The 26,462-nt window shown below is 47.2% G+C and overlaps 10 protein-coding genes across 10 annotated transcripts; 5 read left to right on the top strand and 5 right to left on the bottom strand.

Moving 5' to 3' along the window:
• Positions 1-478: 478 nt before the first annotated feature.
• N7479_004433 (AFG1/ZapE family ATPase) lies at positions 479-2,337 on the top strand (the record flags this gene model as incomplete). The annotated part of the gene is made up of 4 exons (XM_057252130.1): positions 479-824; positions 887-1,340; positions 1,400-1,916; positions 1,990-2,337. 4 exons carry the CDS (start codon positions 479-481, stop codon positions 2,335-2,337), a joined length of 1,665 nt encoding a protein of 554 aa, XP_057111455.1.
• Positions 2,338-3,182: 845 nt separating this feature from the next.
• catA (catalase catA) lies at positions 3,183-5,500 on the top strand (the record flags this gene model as incomplete). The annotated part of the gene is made up of 3 exons (XM_057252129.1): positions 3,183-3,380; positions 3,453-3,878; positions 3,947-5,500. 3 exons carry the CDS (start codon positions 3,183-3,185, stop codon positions 5,498-5,500), a joined length of 2,178 nt encoding a protein of 725 aa, XP_057111454.1.
• Positions 5,501-6,231: 731 nt separating this feature from the next.
• On the top strand, positions 6,232-7,811 carry N7479_004431 (putative di-, tri-valent inorganic cation transporter; the record flags this gene model as incomplete). The annotated part of the gene is made up of 9 exons (XM_057252128.1): positions 6,232-6,313; positions 6,382-6,431; positions 6,486-6,530; positions 6,586-6,733; positions 6,802-6,882; positions 6,934-7,034; positions 7,091-7,358; positions 7,417-7,496; positions 7,545-7,811. 9 exons carry the CDS (start codon positions 6,232-6,234, stop codon positions 7,809-7,811), a joined length of 1,122 nt encoding a protein of 373 aa, XP_057111453.1.
• Positions 7,812-8,252: 441 nt separating this feature from the next.
• Positions 8,253-9,117, bottom strand: N7479_004430 (BTB/POZ domain-containing protein; the record flags this gene model as incomplete). Its single annotated transcript, XM_057252127.1, has 3 exons — positions 8,253-8,776; positions 8,821-8,899; positions 8,953-9,117. The coding sequence occupies 3 exons, from the start codon at positions 9,115-9,117 to the stop codon at positions 8,253-8,255; spliced, it is 768 nt and encodes a 255-aa protein (XP_057111452.1).
• Positions 9,118-10,046: 929 nt separating this feature from the next.
• N7479_004429 (putative glutamyl-tRNA(Gln) amidotransferase subunit A) lies at positions 10,047-11,828 on the top strand (the record flags this gene model as incomplete). Its single annotated transcript, XM_057252126.1, has 7 exons — positions 10,047-10,148; positions 10,201-10,299; positions 10,362-10,435; positions 10,487-10,586; positions 10,639-11,060; positions 11,115-11,238; positions 11,292-11,828. 7 exons carry the CDS (start codon positions 10,047-10,049, stop codon positions 11,826-11,828), a joined length of 1,458 nt encoding a protein of 485 aa, XP_057111451.1.
• A 68-nt stretch (positions 11,829-11,896) lies between these two features.
• Positions 11,897-12,845, bottom strand: tpcM (methyltransferase tpcM; the record flags this gene model as incomplete). Its single annotated transcript, XM_057252125.1, has 2 exons — positions 11,897-12,660; positions 12,713-12,845. The coding sequence occupies 2 exons, from the start codon at positions 12,843-12,845 to the stop codon at positions 11,897-11,899; spliced, it is 897 nt and encodes a 298-aa protein (XP_057111450.1).
• A 650-nt stretch (positions 12,846-13,495) lies between these two features.
• N7479_004427 (Major facilitator superfamily domain general substrate transporter) lies at positions 13,496-15,953 on the bottom strand (the record flags this gene model as incomplete). Its single annotated transcript, XM_057252124.1, has 4 exons — positions 13,496-14,148; positions 14,579-14,806; positions 14,863-15,734; positions 15,790-15,953. The coding sequence occupies 4 exons, from the start codon at positions 15,951-15,953 to the stop codon at positions 13,496-13,498; spliced, it is 1,917 nt and encodes a 638-aa protein (XP_057111449.1).
• A 1,915-nt stretch (positions 15,954-17,868) lies between these two features.
• N7479_004426 (uncharacterized protein) lies at positions 17,869-19,698 on the top strand (the record flags this gene model as incomplete). The annotated part of the gene is made up of 4 exons (XM_057252123.1): positions 17,869-17,955; positions 18,012-18,117; positions 18,403-18,968; positions 19,018-19,698. 4 exons carry the CDS (start codon positions 17,869-17,871, stop codon positions 19,696-19,698), a joined length of 1,440 nt encoding a protein of 479 aa, XP_057111448.1.
• A 478-nt stretch (positions 19,699-20,176) lies between these two features.
• Positions 20,177-23,864, bottom strand: chsB (chitin synthase class II; the record flags this gene model as incomplete). The annotated part of the gene is made up of 4 exons (XM_057252122.1): positions 20,177-21,110; positions 21,165-21,331; positions 21,382-23,278; positions 23,644-23,864. The coding sequence occupies 4 exons, from the start codon at positions 23,862-23,864 to the stop codon at positions 20,177-20,179; spliced, it is 3,219 nt and encodes a 1,072-aa protein (XP_057111447.1).
• Positions 23,865-24,642: 778 nt separating this feature from the next.
• N7479_004424 (DUF1774 domain-containing protein) lies at positions 24,643-25,651 on the bottom strand (the record flags this gene model as incomplete). The annotated part of the gene is made up of 3 exons (XM_057252121.1): positions 24,643-24,842; positions 24,903-25,342; positions 25,428-25,651. 3 exons carry the CDS (start codon positions 25,649-25,651, stop codon positions 24,643-24,645), a joined length of 864 nt encoding a protein of 287 aa, XP_057111446.1.
• Positions 25,652-26,462: the final 811 nt, after the last annotated feature.

Below are 26,462 nucleotides of genomic sequence, written 5' to 3'. Positions count from 1 at the left end.
CTATGTCGTGTACATATTTATCCTACTTCTCGTGCATATACCGGGGAGGCCTTTTTTTTCACATGAGAGTCGCCCAACCGTGGTGTTTCATAACTCTCTTATACCAAATATAAATATTGATACAAGTTGAAACAACATTCCTTGCCTTAAGATAGAAATGTGGCGATGAATCACGTGACTTGGTCATACTCTCGGATGTCCTTTCTTCGACCCTAGGAACGGAATCTAAAGATTTTCCTCTGGAATTTTTAATTATTAGCCCACTTGCAGGGATTGTATATATATTGTTGTGCCTGTTGTAATTCGCTATCTACAGCCCGGGCCCTAGGCTTACGAGGACCCGCTCTCCGGAAGAAAAACAAATCCTTGTCTACAATACAACACCTCGGTTAACGCCTCCGCATTGCAACCACTCCGCTGAACCTCGAATCCACCGTCGCAGCACATCCGCAAACACAAATTCTGAAGAAGGACGCCAATGAGCCGCCCATCGGCAAAGTTATGCGTAGAGTGCTTCCCGAGCGCACTGCGGGCGCCTCGGGGCCTCCGCCCTACGGCGTTGCGGGGCGCCGCTCATAGATCCTATGTTACCGAGCAGAGGGCGCTCGATACACTACGGCGGCCGATTCGATCTCCGTTGGTATGTGTGCCTTCAGAGAGGATCCGCACCCAGCTGGGTGTTCAATCACCGCAGAACGGACGGGGTCTGGCCACAGTCTCGGACGGCGAAAAGACCTCCACCGCTCCGCCGCAAGATGGGCCCATGAGGGAATATGATGTGCGTGTGCAGGAGGGGAGGCTGAGGGATGACGAGTACCAGAGAGGTATGTTGTAAGCAACTCCGGCAGCGTACAGTTCCCAAAGCTGACATGCGCCGATTCTATAGGGATTATCCAAAATCTACAGGACCTCTTCGAAGCGCTGAAAGATTATAACCCGCCCAAAGTTGTTCATCCAGAGCCCCAGTCTCTAGACCCTCAACAGAAGTCGTCCTTCTTCGGGTCTCTATTCGGCGGTGGCGCGAAGAAAAAGCAAAAGTCTGCTATCCCCGAGAACCTTCCGAAGGGACTGTACATGTATGGTGATGTCGGGTGCGGCAAGACGATGTTGATGGATCTGTTCTTTGATACACTGCCGCCGAATATCAAGAACAAGACACGCATTCACTTCCACAACTTCATGCAAGATGTACATAAGCGCATGCACGTGGTGAAGATGAAGTATGGAAATGACTTCGATGCGCTGCCCATGGTTGCGGCCGATATTGCCGATCTCGCGGGTGTGCTTTGTTTTGATGAGTTCCAGTGTACGGACGTAGCCGATGCAATGATCCTGCGACGGTATGTGATCTTTCCCGGGACGAGATCCGTTCAAAACCCTAGCTGACAATTCACCACAGGCTTCTCGAGATCCTCATGTCCCATGGTGTCGTCCTTGTCACCACATCCAACCGCCATCCAGACGACCTGTACAAGAACGGCATCCAGCGCGAATCCTTCATTCCATGCATCAATCTCCTCAAGACTGATCTGAGCGTCATAAACCTCAACTCTCCAACAGACTACCGCAAAATTCCCCGACCCCCGGCTGCAGTCTACCACCACCCGCTGGGCAAGGAGGCACAGCAACACGCAGACAAGTGGTTTGAGTTCCTGGGCGACCCTATCAATGATCCCCCGCACTCAGAAAAGCAGGTTGTCTGGGGCCGCGAAATCAAGGTACCCTGTGCTAGTGGTAAGACGGCGCAATTCACCTTCCAGCAGCTCATCGGGGCGGCCACGGGCGCCGCCGATTACCTTGAGCTTGTCCGGCATTACGATGCGTTTATTGTCACAGGCGTGCCGAGTATGAATCATACCCAGCGTGATCTGGCAAGACGCTTTATTACCTTTATCGATGCGGTATATGAGAGCAGGGTGAGTAACGAGCAACATTCTCCTATTCACCTTTTTTTTTGTCGTGCAGTTAACTGATATCCCACATCAACAGGCTAAATTAGTCCTCACAACCGAAGTCCCCTTAACAAACCTATTCATCTCCGAAACCGACGTAAAGAAAACCCTCAAAGGCGACGGCGACCACTCTGATCTCTCCGACGCAATGCGCAACCTAATGGATGATCTTGGCTTGTCCGTGCAGGCGCTAAAGAACACGTCTATTTTCAGCGGTGACGAGGAGCGGTTTGCATTTGCGCGTGCACTTTCCCGTCTTTCTGAAATGGGGAGCAAGGAGTGGGTGGAGCGCGGGTTGGGGATTGGAAACAGTCCTACGCAAAATCAGGAGGAACGTGACGCTTGGCAGAAGACGAGGAGTCATTGGAGTGAGGATAATATGTAGATCCTACTTGCCCTGTTAGTTTTGTTTTAAACGTTACATTGTGCCATAGAGAGATACCTGTGCACATAGAATTTGATGTATATAGCATAGCTTTTGGAATTATGAATTATCTCTACATGTACATATTTACAACCTTCTCAGGTTCTGATATACAATATTCCTATTGTACAACATACTCCATACACGGAATACACTCGGACATGATTTCCCATGTGACGTCACACTCCATCCATAAAAAATAATCCGAAACGTCCAATAAAGACGAATCCAGGTGTTTTAACGTCATCAGTCATTTACAGCATGGCCCATCCAAGTGCCAAGGTTGTATTGCCAGTCGGAGTCATGATCAACCAGACACCTGGGCAACACAGGTTACCAAGCTATAGCTCTTGTGGATTGCAGGAAACTGCCCCACGAATGAAAAGCGAGGGATTCACGGTGGTTGGCAGTGGTTGGCAATGGTTATCTGCTTTGTTCCATTACAGGTTTTCCCTGCCGGCATTGGCCGGTAAAGTGCCCGAGGTGTTAGGACCTGGATAGGTCACACTATGGTCATTCTTGCAAAGCGGTTATTTCACCCTGGCTAGACTCGAAGACTTGGTTAATCCGCTTTGTAATTGTGCGATTCCATTTGGTAAAGATACCTATGGATGCAACCTTCTGGGGAATTACATCATTAACATCGCAATTGGGGGATTACACAGTGATCACCCTGATTTTTATATAAAGTGGGAAATTCACGCCAACACATACTTCTTTGCTCCTTTTTCTCCTTCTTCGGTAGAATTGCTCATTAGTATCAATATATATTCCGGTATCATTAATTGATACCAACCACATATACTATGGCAGCAAATCCCAACTCCAAGACTGCAGACGGAAAACATGCCGATCTACAGAAGGACATCGTCGACGTCCACAGCAAGCAGCATATGACAACCGACCATGGCGTCAAAGTTTCCAACCCAGACCAATGGCTCCGTGTTGTAGACGAAAAGAAAACCGGGCCCTCACTCCTGGAAGACCAAATCGCCCGCGAGAAGGTACCTACATACCATACCCATCCACACATAAACACCAATCTGTATCCGAATAATCTAACTAACCGATAACAGATAATGCGCTTCGACCATGAACGCATCCCGGAACGAGTAGTGCACGCGCGTGGAACAGGCGCCTTTGGCAAATTCAAGCTATACGAGAGCGCCGAGGACGTAACAACCGCCGGCGTCCTGACTGATACCAGTCGGGAGACACCGCTGTTCCTGCGGTTCTCGACCGTGCAGGGTAGCAAGGGAAGTGCGGATACGGTGCGTGACGTGCGCGGATTCGCCATCAAGATGTATACCGCCGAGGGCAATTGGGATATTGTCGGGAACAATATTCCTGTCTTCTTCATTCAAGACTCGATCAAGTTCCCTGATGTTATTCATGCTGTAAAGCCTGAGCCGCATAATGAGGTGCCGCAGGCTCAGTCTGCGCATAACAACTTTTGGGATTTCCAGTATCTGCATTCGGAGGTTACGCATATGAATCAGTGGGTTAGTGTCTCTATTTTCTGTTTTGGTTGTGTGAGTTGATATCTGGTTGCTAACGCGGTTCGTGGCAGATCATGTCTGATAGAGCTATTCCGCGGTCGTTCCGGATGATGCAGGGATTCGGCGTGAATACTTATTCCTTGATTAACAAGGCCGGCAAGCGCCATTTCGTCAAGTTCCACTTCACTCCAGAGCTCGGCGTGCACTCGCTCGTCTGGGACGAGGCGCTGAAGATCGCCGGTCAGGATCCCGACTTCCACCGGAAAGACCTAATGGAGGCGATCGAGGCAGGAAAATTCCCACGCTGGAAGTTCGGCTTGCAACTCATCCCCGAAGAAAAGGCCGACAGCTTCGAGTTCGACCCACTCGACGCTACGAAGGTCTGGCCCGAGGAGCTAGTTCCCATCCGCTACATTGGCGAGCTGGAACTCAACCGCAACATCGACGAGTTCTTCCCTCAGACCGAGCAGGTCGCATTCTGCACGAGCCACATCGTGCCCGGCATCGACTTCTCTGACGACCCTCTGCTTCAAGGCCGCAACTTCTCGTACTTCGACACGCAGATCTCGCGGCTCGGGCCGAACTGGGAGGAACTGCCCATCAACCGGCCAGTATGTCCATATATGAGCTTAGTCAACCGTGACGGCCAGGGCAGACACCGCATCACAAAGGGCAAGGTGAACTACTGGCCGAACCGGTTTGAGGCCAACCCGCCCGCGACACAAGAGCAGGGCGGCTTCGTTAGCTACCCGCAGAAGACTCAGGGCGCAAAGAAGCGCGCGCTGTCAGATAAGTTCAAGGAGCACTTCAACCAGGCGCAGGTATTCTACAACTCGCTCTCCCCGGTTGAAAAGATGCATGTGGCGAAGGCATTCTCCTTCGAACTAGACCACTGTGACGACCCCATCGTCTACAAGCGCATGACAGAGCGTCTAGCAGCGATCGATCTGGACCTAGCCAAGAAGGTTGCGGCGAACGTGGGCGGCGAGACACCTGTCAAAGCCCTCAAGGAAAACAAAGGTATTAAAGCCAAGGGTCTGAGCCAGCTTGAATTCATGCCAGAGAAACCCATCATCGCGACGCGCCGCATCGCCATCCTGCTTGCCGACGGCTTCGACTACAACCAATATACCACGATGAAAGATGTGCTTACCAAGCACGACGCGTTTGTTTTCACAATCGGTGCGCAGCGCCAGGGTGTAACTGCCGAGTCTGGGCAGAAGGTTGTTCCCGACCACTTCTTCAATGGCGTTCGGTCGACACTGTTCGATGCGGTCTTCGTGCCTGGCGGAAAGCATATTCAGGCACTGTTGAGTAATGGCGTTGCTAAGCACTGGATCTCTGAGTCTTTCTCTCATCTCAAGGCTATTGCCGGTATTAATGAGGCCGTGCCGTTTATTGAGCGGCAGATCGGGCTTTCTGAGGTCGAGGTTGCGAAGAGTGGTTCTCCACTGAAGGAGTCGTATGGTGTTGTTACGGGCCATGGAGACGCGGTTTCATTGTTGAAGGTTGGCAAGGTCGGACCTGATGCGAAGGGTCTGGCTGAGCAGTTTATTTGGCATATTTCTCGACACCGCAACTGGGCACGTGAGCTGGATGGACTTTCTGATCAGATTGCTGCTTGAGTTGGTGGTGGTGAGTGAAATGAATTGAATATGTGACCATGAATGAAGATTGTACTTCGTATTTTTTTTTTCTTCCAAAGGGAGTTGAATCATTCCATATTTCTAAGCCCCAATCCCTTTCTTTAAATTTTTTTAAAAAGGAGTCCCATTACGGATTCAAGGCTGTAGTTGGATCTCACATTCTGTGATACACCGCGTCGGTAGCCAACCTGCATTCTTCGTCGGCTGATCTGCAAAACGCACAAACCCCAATCCACAAGCTCTTGTAGGGCTGGGGGAAATTCTGTTCCTGGAAGATTCCAGGCTGTCTTGGAAGAACTTATAGCAGATTCTTTGGGCCTATGTGCATAGCTCCGACGATTATACTTGTACCTAACCCCAGCCCTTCCTAGATAGCATACTCCGTACCCCAACCACCATTAGAAATGACATACCGCCATTACTGAGACAGCCATTTAAACCTAACAAATCACAAAATCTCTCCATAATACTCAACCTCCCGCATACTACATCCGCCACATACCTCATAGCGGCCGGAGCCACCGGCCACATTTCAAGGCGAAGAGTTACACAACGGGAATATCGGACCAGCCATTGCTTTCTGAACTAACACTAGAAGGCAGAAGTATTCGCGATCTCGCAGCCAAAAATGTCCCTTTTGTAAAGGAAAAGCTACTTTCCTGGAATTTTGTTTTGTTTCATTTTGTTTCAACTATTGGATCACTGCAATCATGGTTCTCCATTTATCACGTTCAACACGGTTGAGCGTTGTAATTGGCATATCGACATGTTTCTTTCTGGCTGAGATTTCGTGTCAGTTGCCCTTTTTCTTGGTTTTGGTGGTAGTGGTTTTTGGTATGGATGTGCTGATACCGGGATAGTGGGCTTCTATACACACTCTATTGCTCTGATTGCAGATGCTTTCCACTATGTAGGCGTTTTTGGATGTGGAGTTGGAGATTTTATTGGCTAATATTTATCACAGCTGAATGATTTAGTTGGGTTTATTATTGCTCTTGTTGCATTGAAGGTACAGAGTACTTGGTGGTTTGGTTGTGTGGTGGCTGTGCTGATGTGAGGTGTAGAAATCCGAGCGCAGTGACTCGCCCAAGGAGCTTACTTTTGGTTGGCAGCGAGCTCAGTTGCTCGGTGCCTTTTTCAATGGTGTTCTTCTATTTGGGTTGGGTATTAGTATATTTTTGCAGTCCATTGAGCGGTTTATTGCTCTACAATGTGGGTACCATCGCCCAAACTGGACGGTGAGTGTTGATTTTATTGGCGATGACTGACGGTGCATCTAGATGTTCACAACCCCAAGATGATGTTCATCATTGGCTGTGTTGGATTGGGTCTGAATATTATTAGCGTGGTCTTCCTTCATGGTAGGGGGTCGTGGAGTCGTTATATATATATATCACGCTAACAGTACCCAGAACATGGACATGGACATGAACACAGTCATGACCATAGTCTACCATCCACAATTGAGACACCGGCTATTCATGCCGAACAATGCCATGATCCCAGTACCAAGGTAAGCTGCAAAGAGTTGAGAAATCCGATTAATCGAGCCCGACTAACATAGCTTAGCATGACGATCACAAACATATTCATTTCGAAAAAGATCACTGTGCAGACTCGGGCGGCCACAGTCATGGTCATGGTGGCCACGACCACGGTGATCTTGGCATGATGGGAGTGACGATCCATGTTATCGGTGATGCAATCAATAACTTGGGCGTCATGGCCGCTGGTCTAGTTATCTGGCTCGCTGCACCCCACGCCGGCCGATACTATGCCGACCCCGGCGTGAGCATGTTCATTGCCATCCTTATTATTCTGTCATCTTTCCCTCTGAGTACGTGCTTTCCAACAGAAGAAGGCGAAAATTAAATAGCGAAGCTAACACTATCCAGTGCGCCGAGCCGGGATGATTTTACTAGAGAGCGTACCCACAGGGGTTGAAATGTGCGATGTCAAACATGACTTAGAAAGGGTAATACCGCCATTATATTTTCTTTCATTCCATACTAACAATTACCAGATCAAGGGCGTCAGCTCAATTCACGAACTCCACATCTGGCGCCTTAACCAACAAAAAACGCTCGCTTCAGTGCATGTTGTTGTGTCTGAGAACTCGGTAGAAGAGTTTATGAAGACAGCCCAAGTGATCAACGAATGTTTCCATGCCTATGGAATCCATTCAATTACACTACAGCCTGAGTTGGAGGAAGTTGAGGTTTCCGATGGAGCTTCCCGGTGCCAGGTTATCTGCGGGACGGTCTGCGAACAGTTTACATGCTGTGGATAAATTTGTTACATTGCTATGATGCCCAATACTGCTCACTCTTCCATCAAACCAGCCAATGGTCGAGCAGTAACTCGATCACCTTCTTCCTTGGTCTAGTGGTGATGATTTCCGCTTGTCATTAATACCGATAAGCGCGGGAGACCGGGGTTCGATTCCCCGAGGGAGAGATTTCTTTTTTGCTTCTTTTTTTTTTGTTCATCATATTATTCCAACTAAAATCCACCTGCTCTTATTCGATGTGTTTCCTAGGCGTCAATATTCTTGTTGACGTCAAGCCAAGCCGACCTCGCTAGATTTGACGTGTTTGCGAAGTCAATCGAGTATATAAAGATCAATAGTCTCAGCCTTTGAGCATGTGATAACTACCATAATTTCGAGCTATTATTGTAGAGATATACATAACTCATAAATAGAACCAGCTTTTGCAATGGCACGCTTTTGTCAGTGTCGTGAATTACAACTAGCGCAGCGGAAAACTCCCTTTAGATACTCCCCGCCTTCTATCCTCACATTGAAAGACGTTGCACAATGTCTGCATTTGTGACGAGAGTTGAGATTCCGAACTAATCCTCGAAAAATGTCATGTTCGTTGGGATGATTTACCTGTCCCTTCCGGACTAATGCCGCGATGATCAGTGACCCAAGGCATCCAAAAGAGTTCAAGACATCAAGCATCTCTGGGCTTTCGATAAGATCAAAGATGTGCGCCGAGAGAACTTCGACAATACTTTCTCGACGACTTAATTCATGTGAAGGCACTGAGGTCATGACTTCCCGAACGACACCCGGAAATACTGGAGAGTTCCAATTTGCAGTTGCCCATCGAGAGAAATTTTGGGTAGCCAGGGACTTCAATGGAATGATTCCGAATTTATCAGCCGAGATAAATACTTCCATGTTGTTGAGAGCAATTTTCTTATCTTCTGTGTCCTTCATTTTGTCCTCTGGATTAGGCGTGGCGAGCTCTGGATTTGGTTGATATTGAACTGTGTGTCCATCCTCGCTATACTCCCGAAGGTAAAGGAAGGACAAGACACAATAGTCCCTGGGTTATCTTCTGGGAGATTGATGGCTTTTGCAATGGTTTCCTGGGGGAAATTAGCAACCAAAATCAACCAGCCGAGGTTTTGCTCAATTATACCTTGAAACCGCCACAAATTGCGCTATTGAAGTAGCTTGACTGGGTGCAAACAATAGCCCGGTGAGGTTTGAAAGTGATCCCTTGACAAATAATCTCCATGTCAGAGAACTGCCCTTGTAGGAGCAAGTTTCGCATTACGTCCTGAAAATCAGACGGCATTGACATGGTGCGCGACTGTTGAGGTCTTCTTGATTTCTTGCGTCTTCAAGAAATAAGAAATAAAGAATTCAAGTGACCGTATGTTTCTAACGGAAATTTTTATTTCTATACAGGGTAATGTGACTATGACGCGTAGACGCTGTGATGAGCATCCGATGATCAATAAGAATACCAGGGCCTAGGAGGGGCACTGCTGTAGCAATTGTTGTGGATTCTGAGAGAGAGTGGAAGAAGTGAGAGATCTCTGACATTCAATCCATACAGGAGCATAGTATTTATATGCTGAACAGCTATCAAACAACTGCTCAGTCTGCAAACAGTCAATGGGAATAGGGTCATCCAATAGCAATGGTACTAACCAAGATGACCCCTGGGGCGATCATGTTACTAAGTAGCTCAAGTTCATTAATGTTTGTAGTTTTTCTTTCCTTTTTTTTTCAATATTTAAGATATACTATATACAAAGGTGAATGTACAACCTATCAACATTAATACGTCAAGTCCAAACAGAATTACTCCGCAACCCATTAATCAATACGAGCTGCATAATTCTCCACTCACACAGATTTAGCATATCTAAATGGAAAGCAAATTCCGATTCCGAGATAACAATGCAAATCACATAGATTGCATGCGGGGAAGACGGAGTAGCACAAATGATTGCGTTGTATCTATGTTTTGCCCTTTACATATCCCCGTTTACCCTCCGAAACTACCGGAAGTATACCCCGCACATATTCCACATCTCAACTATCACTAAATATGACTTCCGATTGGCAGCAGCAAGCCAAAAAAGGCAGCGATATCTTAAAAAATTCAATCCCTAAGCAATGGCTTCTCCCTGTCGACAGGCTGCCACCAGTCTCGCAGAAGAGTGTGGTTGACTTCCCCGGCAAAGCGGGCTGTTGAATGAGAACGAGCTCCTTATCACTGATATGTCGGCCACGGCGCTGGTGGCAGAAATGGGCAATGGAAGACTCAGCGCGGAAGAGGTGGTGGTTGCGTTCTTGAAGAGGGCTGTACTAGGCCACCAACTGGTGAGATTAGGAGACTCGGCTCTGTTGATTCAAGCGTTGACAAGTTTGTTAGCTCAATTTCGCCAAGGAGTTTATGGCCGATGAGGCTATAGCTCGAGCCAAAGAGCATGATGAGTACTATCGACGCACAGGGAGACTGGTCGGGCCTCTGGTAAGCTTGAATACATACCCGTTGAAATTCATATACGCAAGATTCTGAGGAAACGACCACAGCATGGCGTACCAATTAGCGTGAAGGAACACATATCTATGAAGAACCGAACATGTAACACGGGATACGTCGCTTGGTGAGTAGGAATCTATCCACCACGACAAACCACACTACTGACAAGCAACAGGGTCGACAAAGTCACCACGGAAGATTCATTTCTTCTCCAACTTCTATCCAAAGCCGGCGCAATTTTCCATGTTCGGACTAACCAACCCCAGTCCTTAATGGTATGTACACAATTTCATACTAGTATTGTATCTCATAACTAACGCTATCTAGCACCTGTGCTGCAGCAATAACATCACTGGCACAACCTTGAACCCACTCAATCGGACTCTAAGTCCAGGAGGGTCCTCCGGAGGTGAAGGTGCCTCAATGGGCTTTAAATGCGCCCCAGTAGGAATTGGAACTGATATCGGCGGATCAATTCGCTGCCCAGCAGCGTTTTGCGGTGTGTACGGCTTCCGTCCTTCCTCATTGCGGAACCCTGCAACAGGAATTAAAGTCGCTGCTTCAGGCCAAGAGACAATCCGAGGCGTGGTGGGCCCGATGGCTAGTTGCTCAGTTGAGGATCTAGAGTTGTTCCAGAGAGCTGTATTGGAGCAAAAGCCTTGGAATATTGAGACTTCGCTGATGCCTGTGCCATGGAAGATGGTTACTCCAACGCGGGATATGACTGTGGCTATTATGTGGGATGATGGGTGTGTCGTGACCCAAATAGTTATCGGTTGTCAGTGTGCTAATCCATTTCCTAGCTGCGTCCGACCCCATCCACCTATCACTCGGGCTTTGAGACATGCCAAGAACAAGCTGGTAGCAGCAGGCGTGAAAGTCGTAGAATGGGAGCCGTATAAGCACCAGCATGGCTGGGAAATTATTGTAAGTGCTGAACCTACTCTGGACACACCCTCTATAACGCTAACATAGCTCAGTCCGCTCTGTATTACCCTGACGCTGGCAGCAAGCAACGCGAGGTTCTTGCTGAATCAGGCGAGCCAGTACGCCCACTAACCGAGTGGGCTCTCTCCTATAGCCGGAGCACGCCTCTTTCTCACCCTGAGGCATGGGTTTTGCACGATCAGCGCGATGTCTATAGAGACGAGTACCACGCTCTCCTCAATCGTCACGGTGTTGACTTTATTCTCTCGCCGACATACCCCGGCGCAGCGGCAGTGATGGGCGAGTCGCAATATTGGAATTATACTGCGGTTTGGAACTTGGTAGATCTGCCTTCTGTAGTGTTCCCATCTGGAATCACTGTGGATCCTAAAGTAGATGTGTTGACTGAGCAGGATAAGAAGTATGTTGCCAAAAATGAGGTTGATGAGAGGGAGTGGCATAAGTACCAGGATCCAGAGAGGTATGAGGGTGCATCGGTGGGACTGCAGATTTCTGGGAGGCGGTTTAAAGATGAGGAGACCCTAGCGGCAGCCAAGTTAGTAGAGGAGATTATCAAAGGAGAGACCTAAGGGACTTGGGGGATGGGGATATATTGCTTCATTGTTTTTTTTTTTAATTTTTAACACACATTCACACTTCAGCTATGTCTCTTCGTAGCAAAGACTATAGCAAGTGGTGTAGCAGTCTTCACTTTCTTCCCCTCAAAAGCTCTCTCCATCTCATCCCAAAGCGGATTAATTTCCGACTCTGATACACGCGGTGTCGTCCAAGTAGACGCATAACCCTTAAACCAGTCACAATCCTGCTCATCCATCCAATCTGGATCCTCCTCCTCCCAAACAATCTCCTCTCTGTCATGAACTTGACTCTCACCAACTCGATCGTTAATCCTGAAAGCCTCAATACTCCCTCGAGCATTAACATACAACCTCTTCACACTCTTCCAATCCTTCACAGGGAACCCGAGAGCTTCAGTCCCGGAATTCAAAATCCTCAACGCATGATCAAGCATCGGATCATCGACCTCACCGGCATAAAATGCACAAACAGCCCCCCAGGCCCGCTGAGCCCTCTCATTCCCAACAATGCGCGGATAGTTATAATGCGTAACAACAAGCGTCCCACCGGGACATAACTCCCTCACAAACTCCCCAATCGCAATTGCTGGCCTCGTCCAGTGGATACACTCACATGCCATGATCAGGTCGACTGAGTCCGACTCCACAGAGCTCTTTTCAGCACTTTCCTTCAGGAACCGGAACCTGGATTCCGACAGGTGGGATTCCTCAACTAGGAGTCTTCGAGCGAGCGCAGTGTACCCATCGTTTGGGTCCGAGACGATCACTTTGTTGAAGCGGGGGGCAAGACTCGATGAGACGATTCCGCAGCCGGCGCCGATGTCTTGGGCGAGGGACCAGGCGGAGTGGGGTTTCTGGGAGTGGTAGGCGAATACTTTTTTCGAAGAAGGAGGGTGGATAGATTGGCCGGAAGGTGAGGTAGTCAGACCAGTTTACGCCTTGGTTGGCATTGAAGCCGTATTCTCTGGTGGATGCAGGTTGGTCCGATGGAATTGTTGATGTGGACATGTTGGGAAATGATTGAATGATTGGGAGGGGATGATTTAATTGATCTACCGGGAACAATAGGAGGTATTTATAGGTTGTATTGTCTTTGTGAATATGTGTCGTTTCTTCATTTTGTCATTTTCAGGACTGTATAGAAGTACATACAGGAACGAGAGCGCGCGTGAGACCCGCTAAAGGATCGGGATCGCTGAACAGGACTGCATCTATTCGTTGAACTTTGGAAAAAACAAATCTCTTTCTCCAATCATAGAGCTCCCGATGAATAGTCTCGATAAGATCTCTTGGAAATCTCGAAGAACATCGGTCAAGTCGATCTCCGATTCCTTTTTACGTACGGCTTGTCACAATTTAGAGCCATCACATAGTTCTTTGACATCTATAATATTTTTGTCCTTGATAACCATGGCACTATTCATTTCTTGCGTAGAATGCAAGTATGCTCGAGTTCTTCTAATCCAATTTCCTTGAGCTCTACTAAATTGTGGGGATGGTGGAGTCATACAGTTACCCCTGTCGGTGACCTTCAATAGCGCCGTGAACGATTTACTAGGGCTTTTATGAACCTTAGAATGCACTAAATCAATACACATAGTCCCGTTTATTTTTCTACATGCTTTATATAGATTAGTGAGATTGAGTATTCCAATATCTCAGCTCAACTCAGCTCTCAAATCCTGCAGTGTCCTAATCTGAGCACCATCCTCCCCAAAATTTCCAGGATCAAGCCATTTCTCCATGGCAGCCTTTAGCGAAGAGTCCCACTCATCCCTCAAAATAGAAAACCAAGCCGTATCTCTATTTCTCCCCTTAACAATCATATGTTGCCGGAAGACCCCCTCAAACGAGAATCCCAACCGCAAAGCCGCGCGCCTTGAGGGCTCATTCAGCGAATGACATTTCCACTCCAATCTTCTATACCCAAGGTCATGGAAAGAATGCTGAGCAAGGAGATATATCGCCTCTGTCGCGGCAGTCGTGCGCTGAAGCGCAGCCGAATACATGACATTCCCGATTTCGATGCCTAGATGGTCCGGAGTCATGCGCATCAGAGAGAGATAGCCAACTGCTTTTCCGAAAGTGGGGAGAGAGTTGCGCTTGTCGATGATTGCGTAGAAGAATGGATCTGTTGAAGTGGATTTCGATGCGATGCTAGTTTTGAAGGTTTCGGCGTCTGAATACGGCCCATCGAACATGTAGTCCCAGAGAGCTTCTCTGGGTGGTTCAAGTCCACCGGTTACAGCGAAGAGTTCATCGGCATGCTTTGGGGATAGTTTCTCAAGGAGAATCGTTCGTCCTGGGATTGCTTGGCTCGTTGGTAGTAGAGCTGGAGCGAAGCGGACTAGTGGGCCTTTTGGGCGTAGTGATGCCATGGGACTTATTGTTCGAGAATTGAAAGAGAGGTGAGATATACAACATATTCGATGTTTATTTATTATCTGAATGCTATCAGCCTAATGACTCACGCCAACTGTGATTTGTTGCGAATCCCGAGATCCCGTGACATTAAGGTTATGTAAAGACATGATAGGTTGATTCTCCGAACTATATAACAAGGAATATTGAAAAATGATGTGAAAAAAAAAGAAAGCACATATTAGTTCAATGGGTCTATTCTACAAAAAACTAATTGATTATATTTATGTAGACTACGAGCAGCTCTATTTTTTAAAACAACCCAGTTTTTCCCCTCTTTGTGTATAGCAAATACCATAAAAATATCAGCTCAAACGCACCAAAACACATGACTGTCCCACTAAACAACTGAATGCCAAGGTAGTTCAAATCCGCACTACCATGGGAGCCAATTGAAGCGAGTGCACCTGCTATTGGTGGTCCCAGAAGAGACGCAAAGCTACTCAAGCTCTGTGCCATTCCAAGCCAAGTCCCGAGACTCTTGGGATCAGGACAGACGTGAATGAAAACGCTCGGCGGGAGAGGAATCAAAGCCCCGGAGATACCACCTGTGATTTGGGTCAAAATAGAGCCCCGTTAACCGAGGCAAGAGGGGCTCACTTACCATAGAACGCTGCAAAAAGAATAAACCGCACAACACTGTCTGCGCTGATCCAGCAAATACATAGAACGCCCGAAAGTACACCACAGACAATCCAAGCAAGCATTGAACCGAAGTAATGAGCAAATAAAGTTAAGCCAACACGGCCGGTAACCGAAGCAGCCTGGGAAATCATCAAGATATTAGAGGCCATTGAACTTGATGTGCCCAGTCTTGTCTCAGCGTAAGTTGGAATGTAATAGAAAGGCGTGATATAACCAAGGTAAAGAAAAAAGTTCCCAATAGAAAAGCTCCAAAAAGGCAAATCCTTGACAGCACGCAAATCAATCAAGCTTCTGCGCTGGGTGGGTTTAACCTTCACTGCATGTCTCTGGGGCCACAAAATCATAAAAGCGGCCGCGATGAACAGCGCCAGCATCACGAATGCTATAAGACGGACGGTCCATGGGAAACCCAATTTTGGTATAAGCTGGTTGAACATGACAGTGTAGATAATTCCCCCGACAGGCGCACCACTACTCGAAACACCCAGCGCGACAGCCCTTCTTGTTGTGAAAGAACGGCTGACCAATGCCATAGCGGGGACATATAGCAGTCCGAATCCGAGGCCCACGCAGACTCCCTGGCTTAGGAATATGGCGTAGTACTGATCTGCAAGACTGAGCATCATCATACCAATTACTCCCAGTATGCTGCCAACGAAGATCAAGCTCTGGTTGTATCCCAGGTCAAAGAGTGGACCGGATAGTAGGCCGCCGACAATGAGGAGCCATGATTGAACTGTTCCAATCCAAGCGATGTCGGATGATGTTGATGATGAGATGTAGTTGAGTGCATAGAAGCTTTGGAATGTTCCAAATGAAAGATTTAGCCCCCTTGAGGAACGTTAGTTTTGATACTCAATTGTAACTCAGAAGGTAGTTGACAGACCAGACATTGAAGAATATAAAGAAAGCACCGAGAACTTGGAGACAGGCGTGCACTTTACTTTTTACAGTAGCGGTAGAGGGTTCGGGCGATTCCTCATTTTCCGTGATGGGCGCTAGATCTGTGATCTCAGGATCAACGGGTGTTGTACCCTTTTCCGAGCACATATTTAGCAATCTTGAATAAACAGCCTTGAATAAGTTTAAAAAATATCATCAAGTCTGCGAGGACCCGAGGGTATTTACAAAAATTTGAAACCCCCTCAAAGATATTAGTCAGTCATCATCCTGGTCCTAGAGCCGATGCGACATGCCGTGTTTACCGAAGCGGGGGTGAGATTGTCTTCGGGGTAAACAAATCAGGCATTTTGGAGCACTATTTGGGGCCAATACCAAGCCAATTTAGCAAATTTCAAGTGACTAACAACCAAAATTATGGAAATATCATATTTCTCCAGATTGAGTTGCGCCGTTCGTGTAGACCATAATGGAAAGCTACGACTTACCTCGGGTATCTCGAATCTATTGATGATTTATAGTATGATGTTGGTCAAATCACATAGGTTCGCTAGAATTATATCTAAAGAACATCTTGATTGGTGCAGAGCTTGACTACTTAGAATATTTAGTACATTATATCAATAAAAACTGGCAGTCTGCTGGGAATAGCATCATAGACATCGAAATCATTTCCGAAGAATGGGATCTATCTGTTGAATTATTTGGAGACATCTACCAATAATGAGGTCTACCGAACATTTGAATTTGCCTATGTCTTGAAGTAAAGGGGGCATTGCCTATCATGATAATTTCACTGCTGTGTACTTCATTCGGGAGATCGACTCTGCAATTCACACCTTCTCTCATCCAGGACCAAATATCACGTTTCTCTCTGGCGGTCTCCTGAATTATAGGCCCTGACAACGACGAAACGATGAGTTGTTTGTAGTGTTCAAAACGTTCAGATCAGCCGTTTTTGCGATCAACATTTTAACCAAGTTCTTATGACTATCTAGTGCAGCGTAGTGGAGAGGAGTCGCACTAGTGACGTCTTTCACTCTAGGATCCGCGCCTCTCTCTAGCAAAATCATCGCCATTTCTAATTTTTCTCACTCTATCTCTGTTTCCTACCTAGGTACTCATGAACCAGCTGATCAAATCGACTTTATGGTTAGAAAAACCATTCATTATTGTGAAGTTCAATAAAGCCCTCTATCCGCGAAAAAAAAAGAAAGTGAAGCACTGTTTGCCAGAAAGAGGCACACGAAACTTTTTGAAAAGAAAGTCACAAAGGCCTGATATCTCGAGGAAATAGAGGAAAAGCTTTGGGAATCCCGGGCCAGGACATGCTACCTGATGTGATTCAGAAAAGATACACTCCAAGGGTTGGAAACCAACGATTCCATCACTCTTGTCTTTATTTACTACTAGCTGCCAAGCTTCTCAAGTGCTGAAGGTAACCTCCCAAAGTTGGAAATCATAGATCTTATTTCAACCAATCATATGAGAGATTGCCTAATTAAGGATAGAGGCTAAGTCGGAACTAACCAGCATAGGATTTATTGTTTATTTTTTCCTGTCACTGAGACACTCCACAAAGACAGTTCTTAAATGATTATTTTTAGTTTAGAGTCACCTATGGTGATTTGCCATATAGAAATCTAAAGGGCAACAAAGCCAGCAAGCCAATACCCTACACCGCTACACCTCGGAGCTCGGACTGTGGCTTTGCGCTAAACCTTGGGAGTACCAATGTGTTGTCATTGATCTGGCGGCTAATAAATCCCCAGGTTAGGACTCTATGTACTCCATACTTACACAGTAGATCTCGAATGTGCTTGGGCTTCATTTTTGACTTTCTTGTCTGGTTCCTTTTTTTTAAAGGCGTTAAATTATTTGAGGCAATTAGAAATTGTAGAAGAAAAAAGAAGTCAGAATTCTGACTCGTGTTTGTGTTTTCTATGGTATCGCTTCTTTTAAAAAGGAAATCTCCAGTCCTTGGGTATATTACACTTTCACTTCATCTTATTTCTATATGAAGCGCCTATATTTTATCAAGCCATACTTCCAACATCGCACAGAGATGTCACCATTGTTCTGGTATCTTTTTCTTTATTCTGTGGTAGCGCTTGATATATCCAACGATGATGATCTGGTAACATACATCACTGTGAGTCTCACAAATGGATATCCATGTCAAGGTACTGATTTGCAATTACCCCCCAGCTCCCTCAGCACCGGGTCCTAAAATGGAATGTCACCTACTATGATCAGCCTGACTCGGAAGTAGCCCCAGGCTATTGGTTCGTTGCACCCTACTATCTAAATCAGGGTGAGCCAAAAACGAACCGATGGATGCCTTGCTAGATTAGCCCTTATATTTTTGATTACAAAGGGGTATGTATTTCTTATGTTTTCTGTACCTCGAATATATCCGCTTACGACTAAAAAGGACCTTGTTTGGGCTGGATCATGCGAGTTCAACAACCAGAACGTCTATGATTTTCAAGTGGTAGACATGATCGGTGAAAACCCCTATCTCACTATGCTTGTTCAAGAGAATTTTGCCTACCGAGAAAGCGACGGGTCCGCTATCATATACAACAATGAATACAAGCCCGTCCACTCAATCCCCCAGGATCATCTATCGACAACCACAAATTCTACCTAAAAGAACCACTCACCGCCCTCCTCGTCACTCATAAAGACGAAGACATGACTCTAACCCATTTTGGCTACCCAGAGCGGCTAGACCGTATCCGAACAAACGGATTCATCGAGCTCGATATCAACACAAGCAAATACCTCTTCGAATGGTTCTCCGGCGACCACATAACCCTTGACGAATCGTTTACCCTAAACCCAAATGACCCATTTCCAGACGTAGATTATCTGCACATGAACTCAGTCGACAAAAGTGCAAACGGAAACTATCTCATCTCGGCCCGCCATACAAACGCGATCTACCTAGTCTCCAGGGAAGACGGACAAATAATCTGGCGACTAGGCGGTACAAAGAACGACTTTGAAATGGATTTTCAATTCACAGGCCAACACAGCGCACGCTTCGTATCCCAGAACAGCACACACATAATCATCTCATTCCTCGACAACGGCGCCAACCTCCCCAGCAATGTACATAGAGCTAGACCTGCTCGCTATGAAAGTCAGAGTTCTGAATCGGTACATGCGGCCCGACGGGGGCAGCAACCCTTCACGAGGAAACATGCAGACACTGCCGAATACAAACGTGCTGGTCTCGTGGAGCTACTACGGGTACATGAGCGAGTTCATACATGACGGTCAGCTCCTCATGGAGGCCAGCTTCGCCAGCGAACGATTTAGTACCTACCGAGCTTATAAGTTTCCCTGGCATAGCCGGCCAGCACATCCACCGACGCTTGTTTCGTCATGTTACGGTGTGAATGGGTCATTTTTGTCGACTGTATTCCATGTTAGCTGGAATCGGGCCACGGATGTGCAGTGGTGGCGATTCTTTGCACGGGCGAATGCAACCGCAATAGACAGAGAGATTGGGGAGGTTGCAAAGAATGGGTTCGAGAGTTCGTTTATCGTCCGTGGGTTTATGGATTGGGTCTCCGTTCAAGCGTTGGACTCGGAGGGTAGAATTCTTGGAGTTTCGGAGTTGTTGAGGACTGAGCCCCCTGAGTATTGGCCTGAGTCGGTTAGTGGGTTAGTCCCGGATGATCCTGATGCTTTCTTCGGCGAAGAACCAGCCAAATTGCCACTTGTATTTGGGGCGTTTACTTGGCTATTTATGGGCTTTGTGATAAGTACGATTGGGTACATCTGCTATCCTGCCGTTCGTGGATATGCGCGACTGGTGCAATTGAGGTACCCATGTGAGGGCACAGACGAAGAAGAGCTGGGTCTTATGAAGGAAAAGGTCTAGACCTTGGTTGTATTGTACATCTATACATATTTCATTTCATATAGTGTGAATAAAGTGGACGGGATTAAATTGATGATCCAGTAGCTGGCCAGTAATAACTACACCAATAGATAAATTAGATACCTTCGACACTAGCGTGAGTTAAAGTTGAAAATTTAGGACTGAATTTGTCTTTCAGGTTATATTTCGAATCATCATCCAATGCATTAATTCCATCACCCAAAACATAGCGCATAAGTACATCCATCAATACACATCATGTGTCCAGGTACCTGGAAAGGGAGGGCGACGAGCATAAAAAGCAAAAAATAGCACTATCATGAGAATATTTCCATCATAAGAGAAAAAAAGCAGAGTAAACACCTGATATCTTCAAAAAAAGCGCAAATCAAAAGAACCCCACAAGACCAAGGGAAGCCAACCTAGAAGGGCAATCCCTAAACAAAAGAAAACCGCAAAAAGAAATCATATCAGTCATCTACTTGCGCCAGAACATAGCTTTTCCAACTGCCCTACCAGCACTCCAGCGAGCCTCGGCAAGTTTATCCTTGAATGACGCACCGCCGCCATAGCGCACAGGACGGGCAGAGGTCGCCCCAGACTCAGAGGTGGCACCTGCACTCGAACCACCGAAAGAGCTGGGGGCAAAGTTTGTCATATTACCCGCATCGAACTTCGTCTTTCCTTCGACGATTTTCTGAACGACGTTCAAAATAGCATAGGTAGTCGAGCCAATAGCACGAATAGCAGCGAGGATAGTGACAGACCACAAGATGATAGCGAGGTAAATGTTTGTACCACCCGAATCAACGCCGTAGACTTCGGATACCGCCATGCCGAGGATAACATTTGCGACCATCCAGATGGAAACCATGTAAGTACGGACAGCGCGGTAGTAATCCTCCTGCAGCTGCGAGTCTGATGGTGGGGGCTCTGGGACCTCGAGGCGATCGCGGAGGTTGCGGAGGGCAGCGTCATAGCCGGAGTCAATATCGAGTTGTTCGGATGGCATTTCAATGACGACAGTTGAGCCATTAATTGTCTTTGCTGCGCCAAGATCGGTGTGGATCACGTTGTCACCTTTGGTTCCCCAGGTTACGTCGTGGGTGTTGCAGAAGGCGTAGACTTGGAGGATGCAAATGTAACTAGGCATGAGCAGGAAGTATTGAACGGAAGAGGTAATCATGTGCCACGGGTCCAGGTAGAGGATTGAGGCGTAGAAGTAGAGGCCGACGGTTGACAACATGGAAATCACGATGTTCATCATTAGGCCATCCCCGACCTCCATGTCCTCGTCTCCCACACCAGCACGAGCAAGTAACTCTATGACCACCAGGTAAAGGGTGCAGAAGACCGTGTAGAACATGATAATGGCGTACACAATGATACCAGAGAGATATAGATTTTTGGCACTAGAAGGGAATGTCAGCTAAGTCGCAAAGAATAACGGACCACTGTGGACTCACCCTTGGGGTCGATTACCCAACGAAATAATGAACTGTAAACACATGACCAGAATACAAGCATAACGCAACACAATGAAGATGTATTTGCCCATGTTGTGACCGAAAGGATCAAGCTTCTCATCAGTCAAAGAACCAGCGATAAAGTAGAAAGCGAGGTAGAAATTGGCCTGTGGAAAGTCAGTAGACGGCTCCAAGAAAAAGAGAAAATAAGACTCACAAGACCAAAGTAAGTAAACAGCAGATTAAGGAATTGATAAAAGAACTCGATGTGAAGCAAGACCTTCCGGGCGAAAGTATGATCTGTCTGCCAGATCTGCTTGGCATTGCAAATCGAATACACAGCCGCGAAAAAAGCACCATTGAGCCATCTTCGGCGCTGGGAGATGAACTCAGGAACCGTGTCCGGCACATCGGTTTCTCCAACAGCGCTCTTAACAAACTTCAACACCCATCTCTCTTCCCGCTTGGCAACCAACTCCCAGCAAAGAATACGATCTTCGGCCAGGTACATGTTGGCAGTGAAAACATCTGCATCTTGACCATGAAGTGTTTCACCCTTGAAATATTGGTTGAGGGGACCATGGCCATCTGCGTCGTTTTGAAGGGCAAAGAATCGATAAGCACTGAGCGCACCAGGCAACACAGTAATATAACCAAAGACTGATTCCAGTGGCTTGTCGAGAATATTGGACATCTTGTATTCGAAGTTCTGACTTGCCACGAGAGGGTTGAGCAGACCAAGCATGTTCTTACCCTTAGCAGCCTTGATCTCTCCAGCAGCGCCGGCAACATTGGAGTCCTGATCGAATGCCTTCCACAAGTGGTAGAGCGCCATTGGCTCTGGTCGAGTTCCAACATCGAGCAAAATACAAATGTTGGGTTGCAGGGCACGACCGAAGGCATTGAAGAACCATCGGTGAGAGTTCAGCTTCTTCTTGTTGTGTTCTTTCAAACAGAAGATAACCTGACACGGGACAATTCCCTTCTCAGCACCCTTAAACTTGAGATCATCATCGAGCGAGACCTGTGTGGTGTACTCGTACACGTGTGCCTGAACTTCCTTCTGGTTGACAATGTTCTTCGCGATGCCCTCTTGGTAAACACCCAGGGCAGCCAATGCATTAAGCGTACGCGGGTGGACCTTCTTACGTCCATCAGCGATAATGCAAACAACGATTTTCTTCCATCCATCACGGCCCCAAGTACGCGACTTAGTCCGCGAGCAGAAGTGGCTGATATTCTGCATAACACCATGCATGGTACGGGTGAAACCAATCTCGTCTTCGTTGTACATGGTAATACAAATAAACAGTTCTGTCTCGCGAGTCGTGGTACCAATCTGTTGTCGAAGCTTATATCCCCGTTCGCCGTAATCGTCCGGATCAGATGTGACAGCGGTGTATCGCATGTGTGTGAACTCGCGCTCGTCACGACGAGGCAAGAAGCTGTGAAGAATAGTGGGAATTTTGCACTCCAAAACAAGCTCGCCGTTGACCAGCTGAACCTCCTTTTTGGCGACCTGCGTGGACCGGACACCACGACGGCCCTGCTTGTCAGGCGCTGGGCCATAGTGGAGGTTGGGATCCATCATGTGTGATTCATCGTTATCTTCATCATCGAGCTCGACTTTTGACATGCCATCTTTCTCGTCTCCCAACATTGTCGACTCGCTCATGAATGATCGGACGCTGCCGCGCGAGGTATGGTGAAATGTGCGGCCATCACCACCGAATGGATCTTCACCATGGGCATCGCCAATGTCGATGCTTGTATCTACTTTTGGTTTTGGTCCAGAGAACAAAGGCGCAGGAGGCAATGGTCGACGAGGACTGCCTCCATATCTTGAGCTGGGTGTACCCGGCCGTGGGCTACCGTTCAGATCAGCGCGTTCATATCCAATACTCGATACGGACGGCGGTCTAATGTGTGATGGGCTCCATGGGCGAATTGGTGATCCTGTGCGCGGGGGAATAGAAGGGTACACGGAAGTATCTGCGAGACTTCCTGTGGGAGGCGGGATACTGGGTCCACTGGACAAGCTGGATGGTGGACGTGAAGGCGAAGAGACACTGGGCACCTCGTAATAATTATCGTATCTTCGATCTTGTCCGGTCCTAGAATTGCACGCCCTAATGTTAGACCTTGGTTTTGGGAGACGTTCCATTTTGCCTTGAAGCTGGCAGGAAGAGGGCCAATGTGGAGTGGGGGATGAAATGGTAAGCAATGTACAGAGTACCGGATTGCCGAATGTAGAATGTTTACGGGGAGGAGGATCGACCAAACAGCAGGAAGGAGTTGGCTCGAGCCTAATAGCACAATGCCCATTGACAGGCAATTGCCCCAAGGCACAAACGTTCTCCCAGCCTCTCCATCACGTTAATGCAGGAGTTAGAGCTAGTGGTACACGTGGTTCCGTCGCGAGGGTAACCACTGGAATGTGAAGGCAGGGATGTATTGGAGGCAGTCGTGTAATACATACGGAGTATGATCATAATCTGGGTCATAATGCGAAGGCGAAGGAGGCCTATGACTACTAACTAGGTCATCTGTGCCGTCGCCGCTTGGTAGCAAGCGCATTGTTCCTCCATTGAGACGCGAAGCATTGGTTGGAGAATCGGGATCGGACAGATAGGAAACCGTGTCGAGGTTGAGGTATGCGGGCGGCGCGTCGCCGTAATTAGATGGCTGGTGGCGGCTCATGATCGAACTCGGAATGTGTCTTTTCTTGTCAACTCACTCCCTCATAGTATGGTCCCTGAGGTGGGTATCGATCAGAGAATGAGGGTCGATCCCCGTCGAAGATAAGAGTGGGTGTGGACCTGTGAGGTTCTACAGATGAATAGTTGAGGTTCGAGGAATGGGAGAATGGAGAAATGGAAGAATGTGAGTAAAATATCAATATCAAAGCTCGACACACAAGCAAGATAAAGAGAAACACAAGGCAATAGAAGAATAAAAAGAATCGATTAGGCAACAAGTCCAGCCCGTTCATATCCGTCACTTTGCATCAACAAGGTGGAGGTGCATATGGTTGTCAGGGCAACGCGGGACTTGGATGTCACGAATCAGCACGGGGGAAAGGTCTTGAAACACAATAATCAGGTGATTATTAAAATAGAATACATGTGATTTTCTGTCATCCATTCTATTCCCTATGCCATCAAATTTGTCAAGATATTCAATAGTATCCAATACCATGTCTTCCAATGTTCAATATCGACCATCCTCCGAAGTGGGTCGATGCATCTGCAGAGTGCATTTGAAGATTACTCCGTACATCGTTTAAGGTATCACAAAAAAGTGAGTAATTCTTCCAAAACAAGACTGGCCTTGCAGATCTCCCCATTCATAAATTTCATTCTTGTTTGTTCTCGTTCTCGGGCCTTCGCCCAGTCCGATCCTCAAAATATGGCCCATCGACCGACTGGTTAGGTTAGGCTTATGACAGTGGGTCCTAAATGCTGGCATAACGACACGCTCACACTCCCTCGTTTAGCAGCGGCTCTCTCTCCCGGTCCACCGACTCGGGGTGGGCAACACGACGGAAGAGGCTGTCGCGGCCAGTGTACTTGGTCGTGGAGATGTAAAGAGAGACGGCCAAGAACACGGCAAAGACAGTAAAGGCAAAGATCCATTGCAGGGCAATGACCTTGATAGCGACTTGTCTAAGGGCAAGTGCTGGGGGTATATATATCAGCAAAGCACTAGAGAAAAGTGAAGATACGAGGAAGAACTTACACAGCGTCAACCAACTCAAGCAATACCCAAGGATATAATCCTCTCGAAGGACAATATCAAACAGTCCAATCACAAGAATAAACCAGATAAAGATATTAGCAACAATACGTCCAGGCAGATTGTGGCTGTTGACAGCAACCGCGCCGTTCCAGAATAGCGCAGTGAGTGTCCAGGCATAGGGACCGGCAATGGCGGGCAGGTGCACGAATGCGGGTAGGCCGCGATGGCGCCAGTAGGTGACTGTCTGGTTGATTAGGTGAGCGACGAGGATGATCTCCGCGCCCCAGAAGTGGTTCCGGGTCCAGAGGAGGATCCAAGCGGCGAGGAAGAGATTGTTCAGGATAAAGTGGGTGGCTACGTTGGCAGCTGCCGTGACGAGGACACTGTTCTTGGAGAAGAGGTGCCAGACATAGCTGAGCTGAGATAGGAGGAGGAAGATCCTGGATAGGGTGTTAGGCTGTAAATATTCCAAAGCATAACCATATCCAATATCGGCATGGATGTGCTATTCAAAATTGAACTAACCAGAAAACGCCAGTTACAGTAGTGTTCTGGCTGAATGGAGTGTTATGCTTATTGGCCTGCTTCCAGATCTTTTTGCCCTTCTTGGTATCGTCAGGCGAGTGAACAGAATAGTAGCCGCCGACCACCACGACCAGAGCCCAGGTGAGGGGTACAAGGACGCGGTATGTATTCAGCGAGCTGGCGCTGTGAGTTTCACGTCTAGCAAATGGGTTGAATGATGCCATGATAAATTTATTACCCAAGCTGATGAAGCTGAGTATAATAATAAAAAAGAAGATGTTTAGAAGAGAGGGGTCTTATAATTTTAAGAAGGGATTCCCCGCATAGGGTCATCAGACCATCATCCAATAGAATTAGACCATTCTAGGGAGAGCAACCTTGGAAGAACAGGCAATGATGTAGATGAGGTCAATTTCACGATGATGACATCAGCGCTTTTTTATCTCATATTTAGGGTTACTTTTGCACTATATGCGTACTTGATTTTCTCAAGGTGAAATTGTTATTTTTTATGATATACTATAGTCAAATATAGTCAAATATAGTCCAATTTTATTCGAGGCTTTCAGTTCCACTAGGAATACTTATGTTCCTCGTGAAACAGGGACTGAGCGCCATCCCCCAGTCGACTCCAGCTGGAACCATAACTCGATGCAAATTTTGCCAAGCGTAGATCACCGTGCACAGTCCTATTCGATACAAAGATCAACCTGACACTGACATGGAAATACAAAAAGGTAATAGTGAGCTAAGAACTCATAGGACATTGAAAGCGGAAATCAAGGAAAATGAGACCCGCAATTGAGCCTAGTTAGGCGCCGGAAGACGATTTGAGACTAAAAATAACCTTGAAAATGGGTATGAAACAACGCAAGGCACGGAATACGCCCTTTTTAGTATACATGTTATGTATATGTAAGTATAAATAGGAATTACTTGAGGTTATGGGTAATGCGGGGAAAGAGGCCAGTGCTCACGCCTCACGCCGGTAGAAAAAGTAAGTCTACCTTATATGTACATATGTAACATAGTAGT

This window comes from Penicillium vulpinum (genome assembly GCF_028829585.1).
Source record: "Penicillium vulpinum strain IBT 29486 chromosome Unknown utg000002l_segment0_segment0, whole genome shotgun sequence".
NCBI classification, from domain to species: domain Eukaryota; kingdom Fungi; phylum Ascomycota; class Eurotiomycetes; order Eurotiales; family Aspergillaceae; genus Penicillium; species Penicillium vulpinum.
The sequence above is the reverse complement of the archived record's forward strand: the minus strand, read 5'-3'. Positions and strand labels throughout refer to the sequence as shown.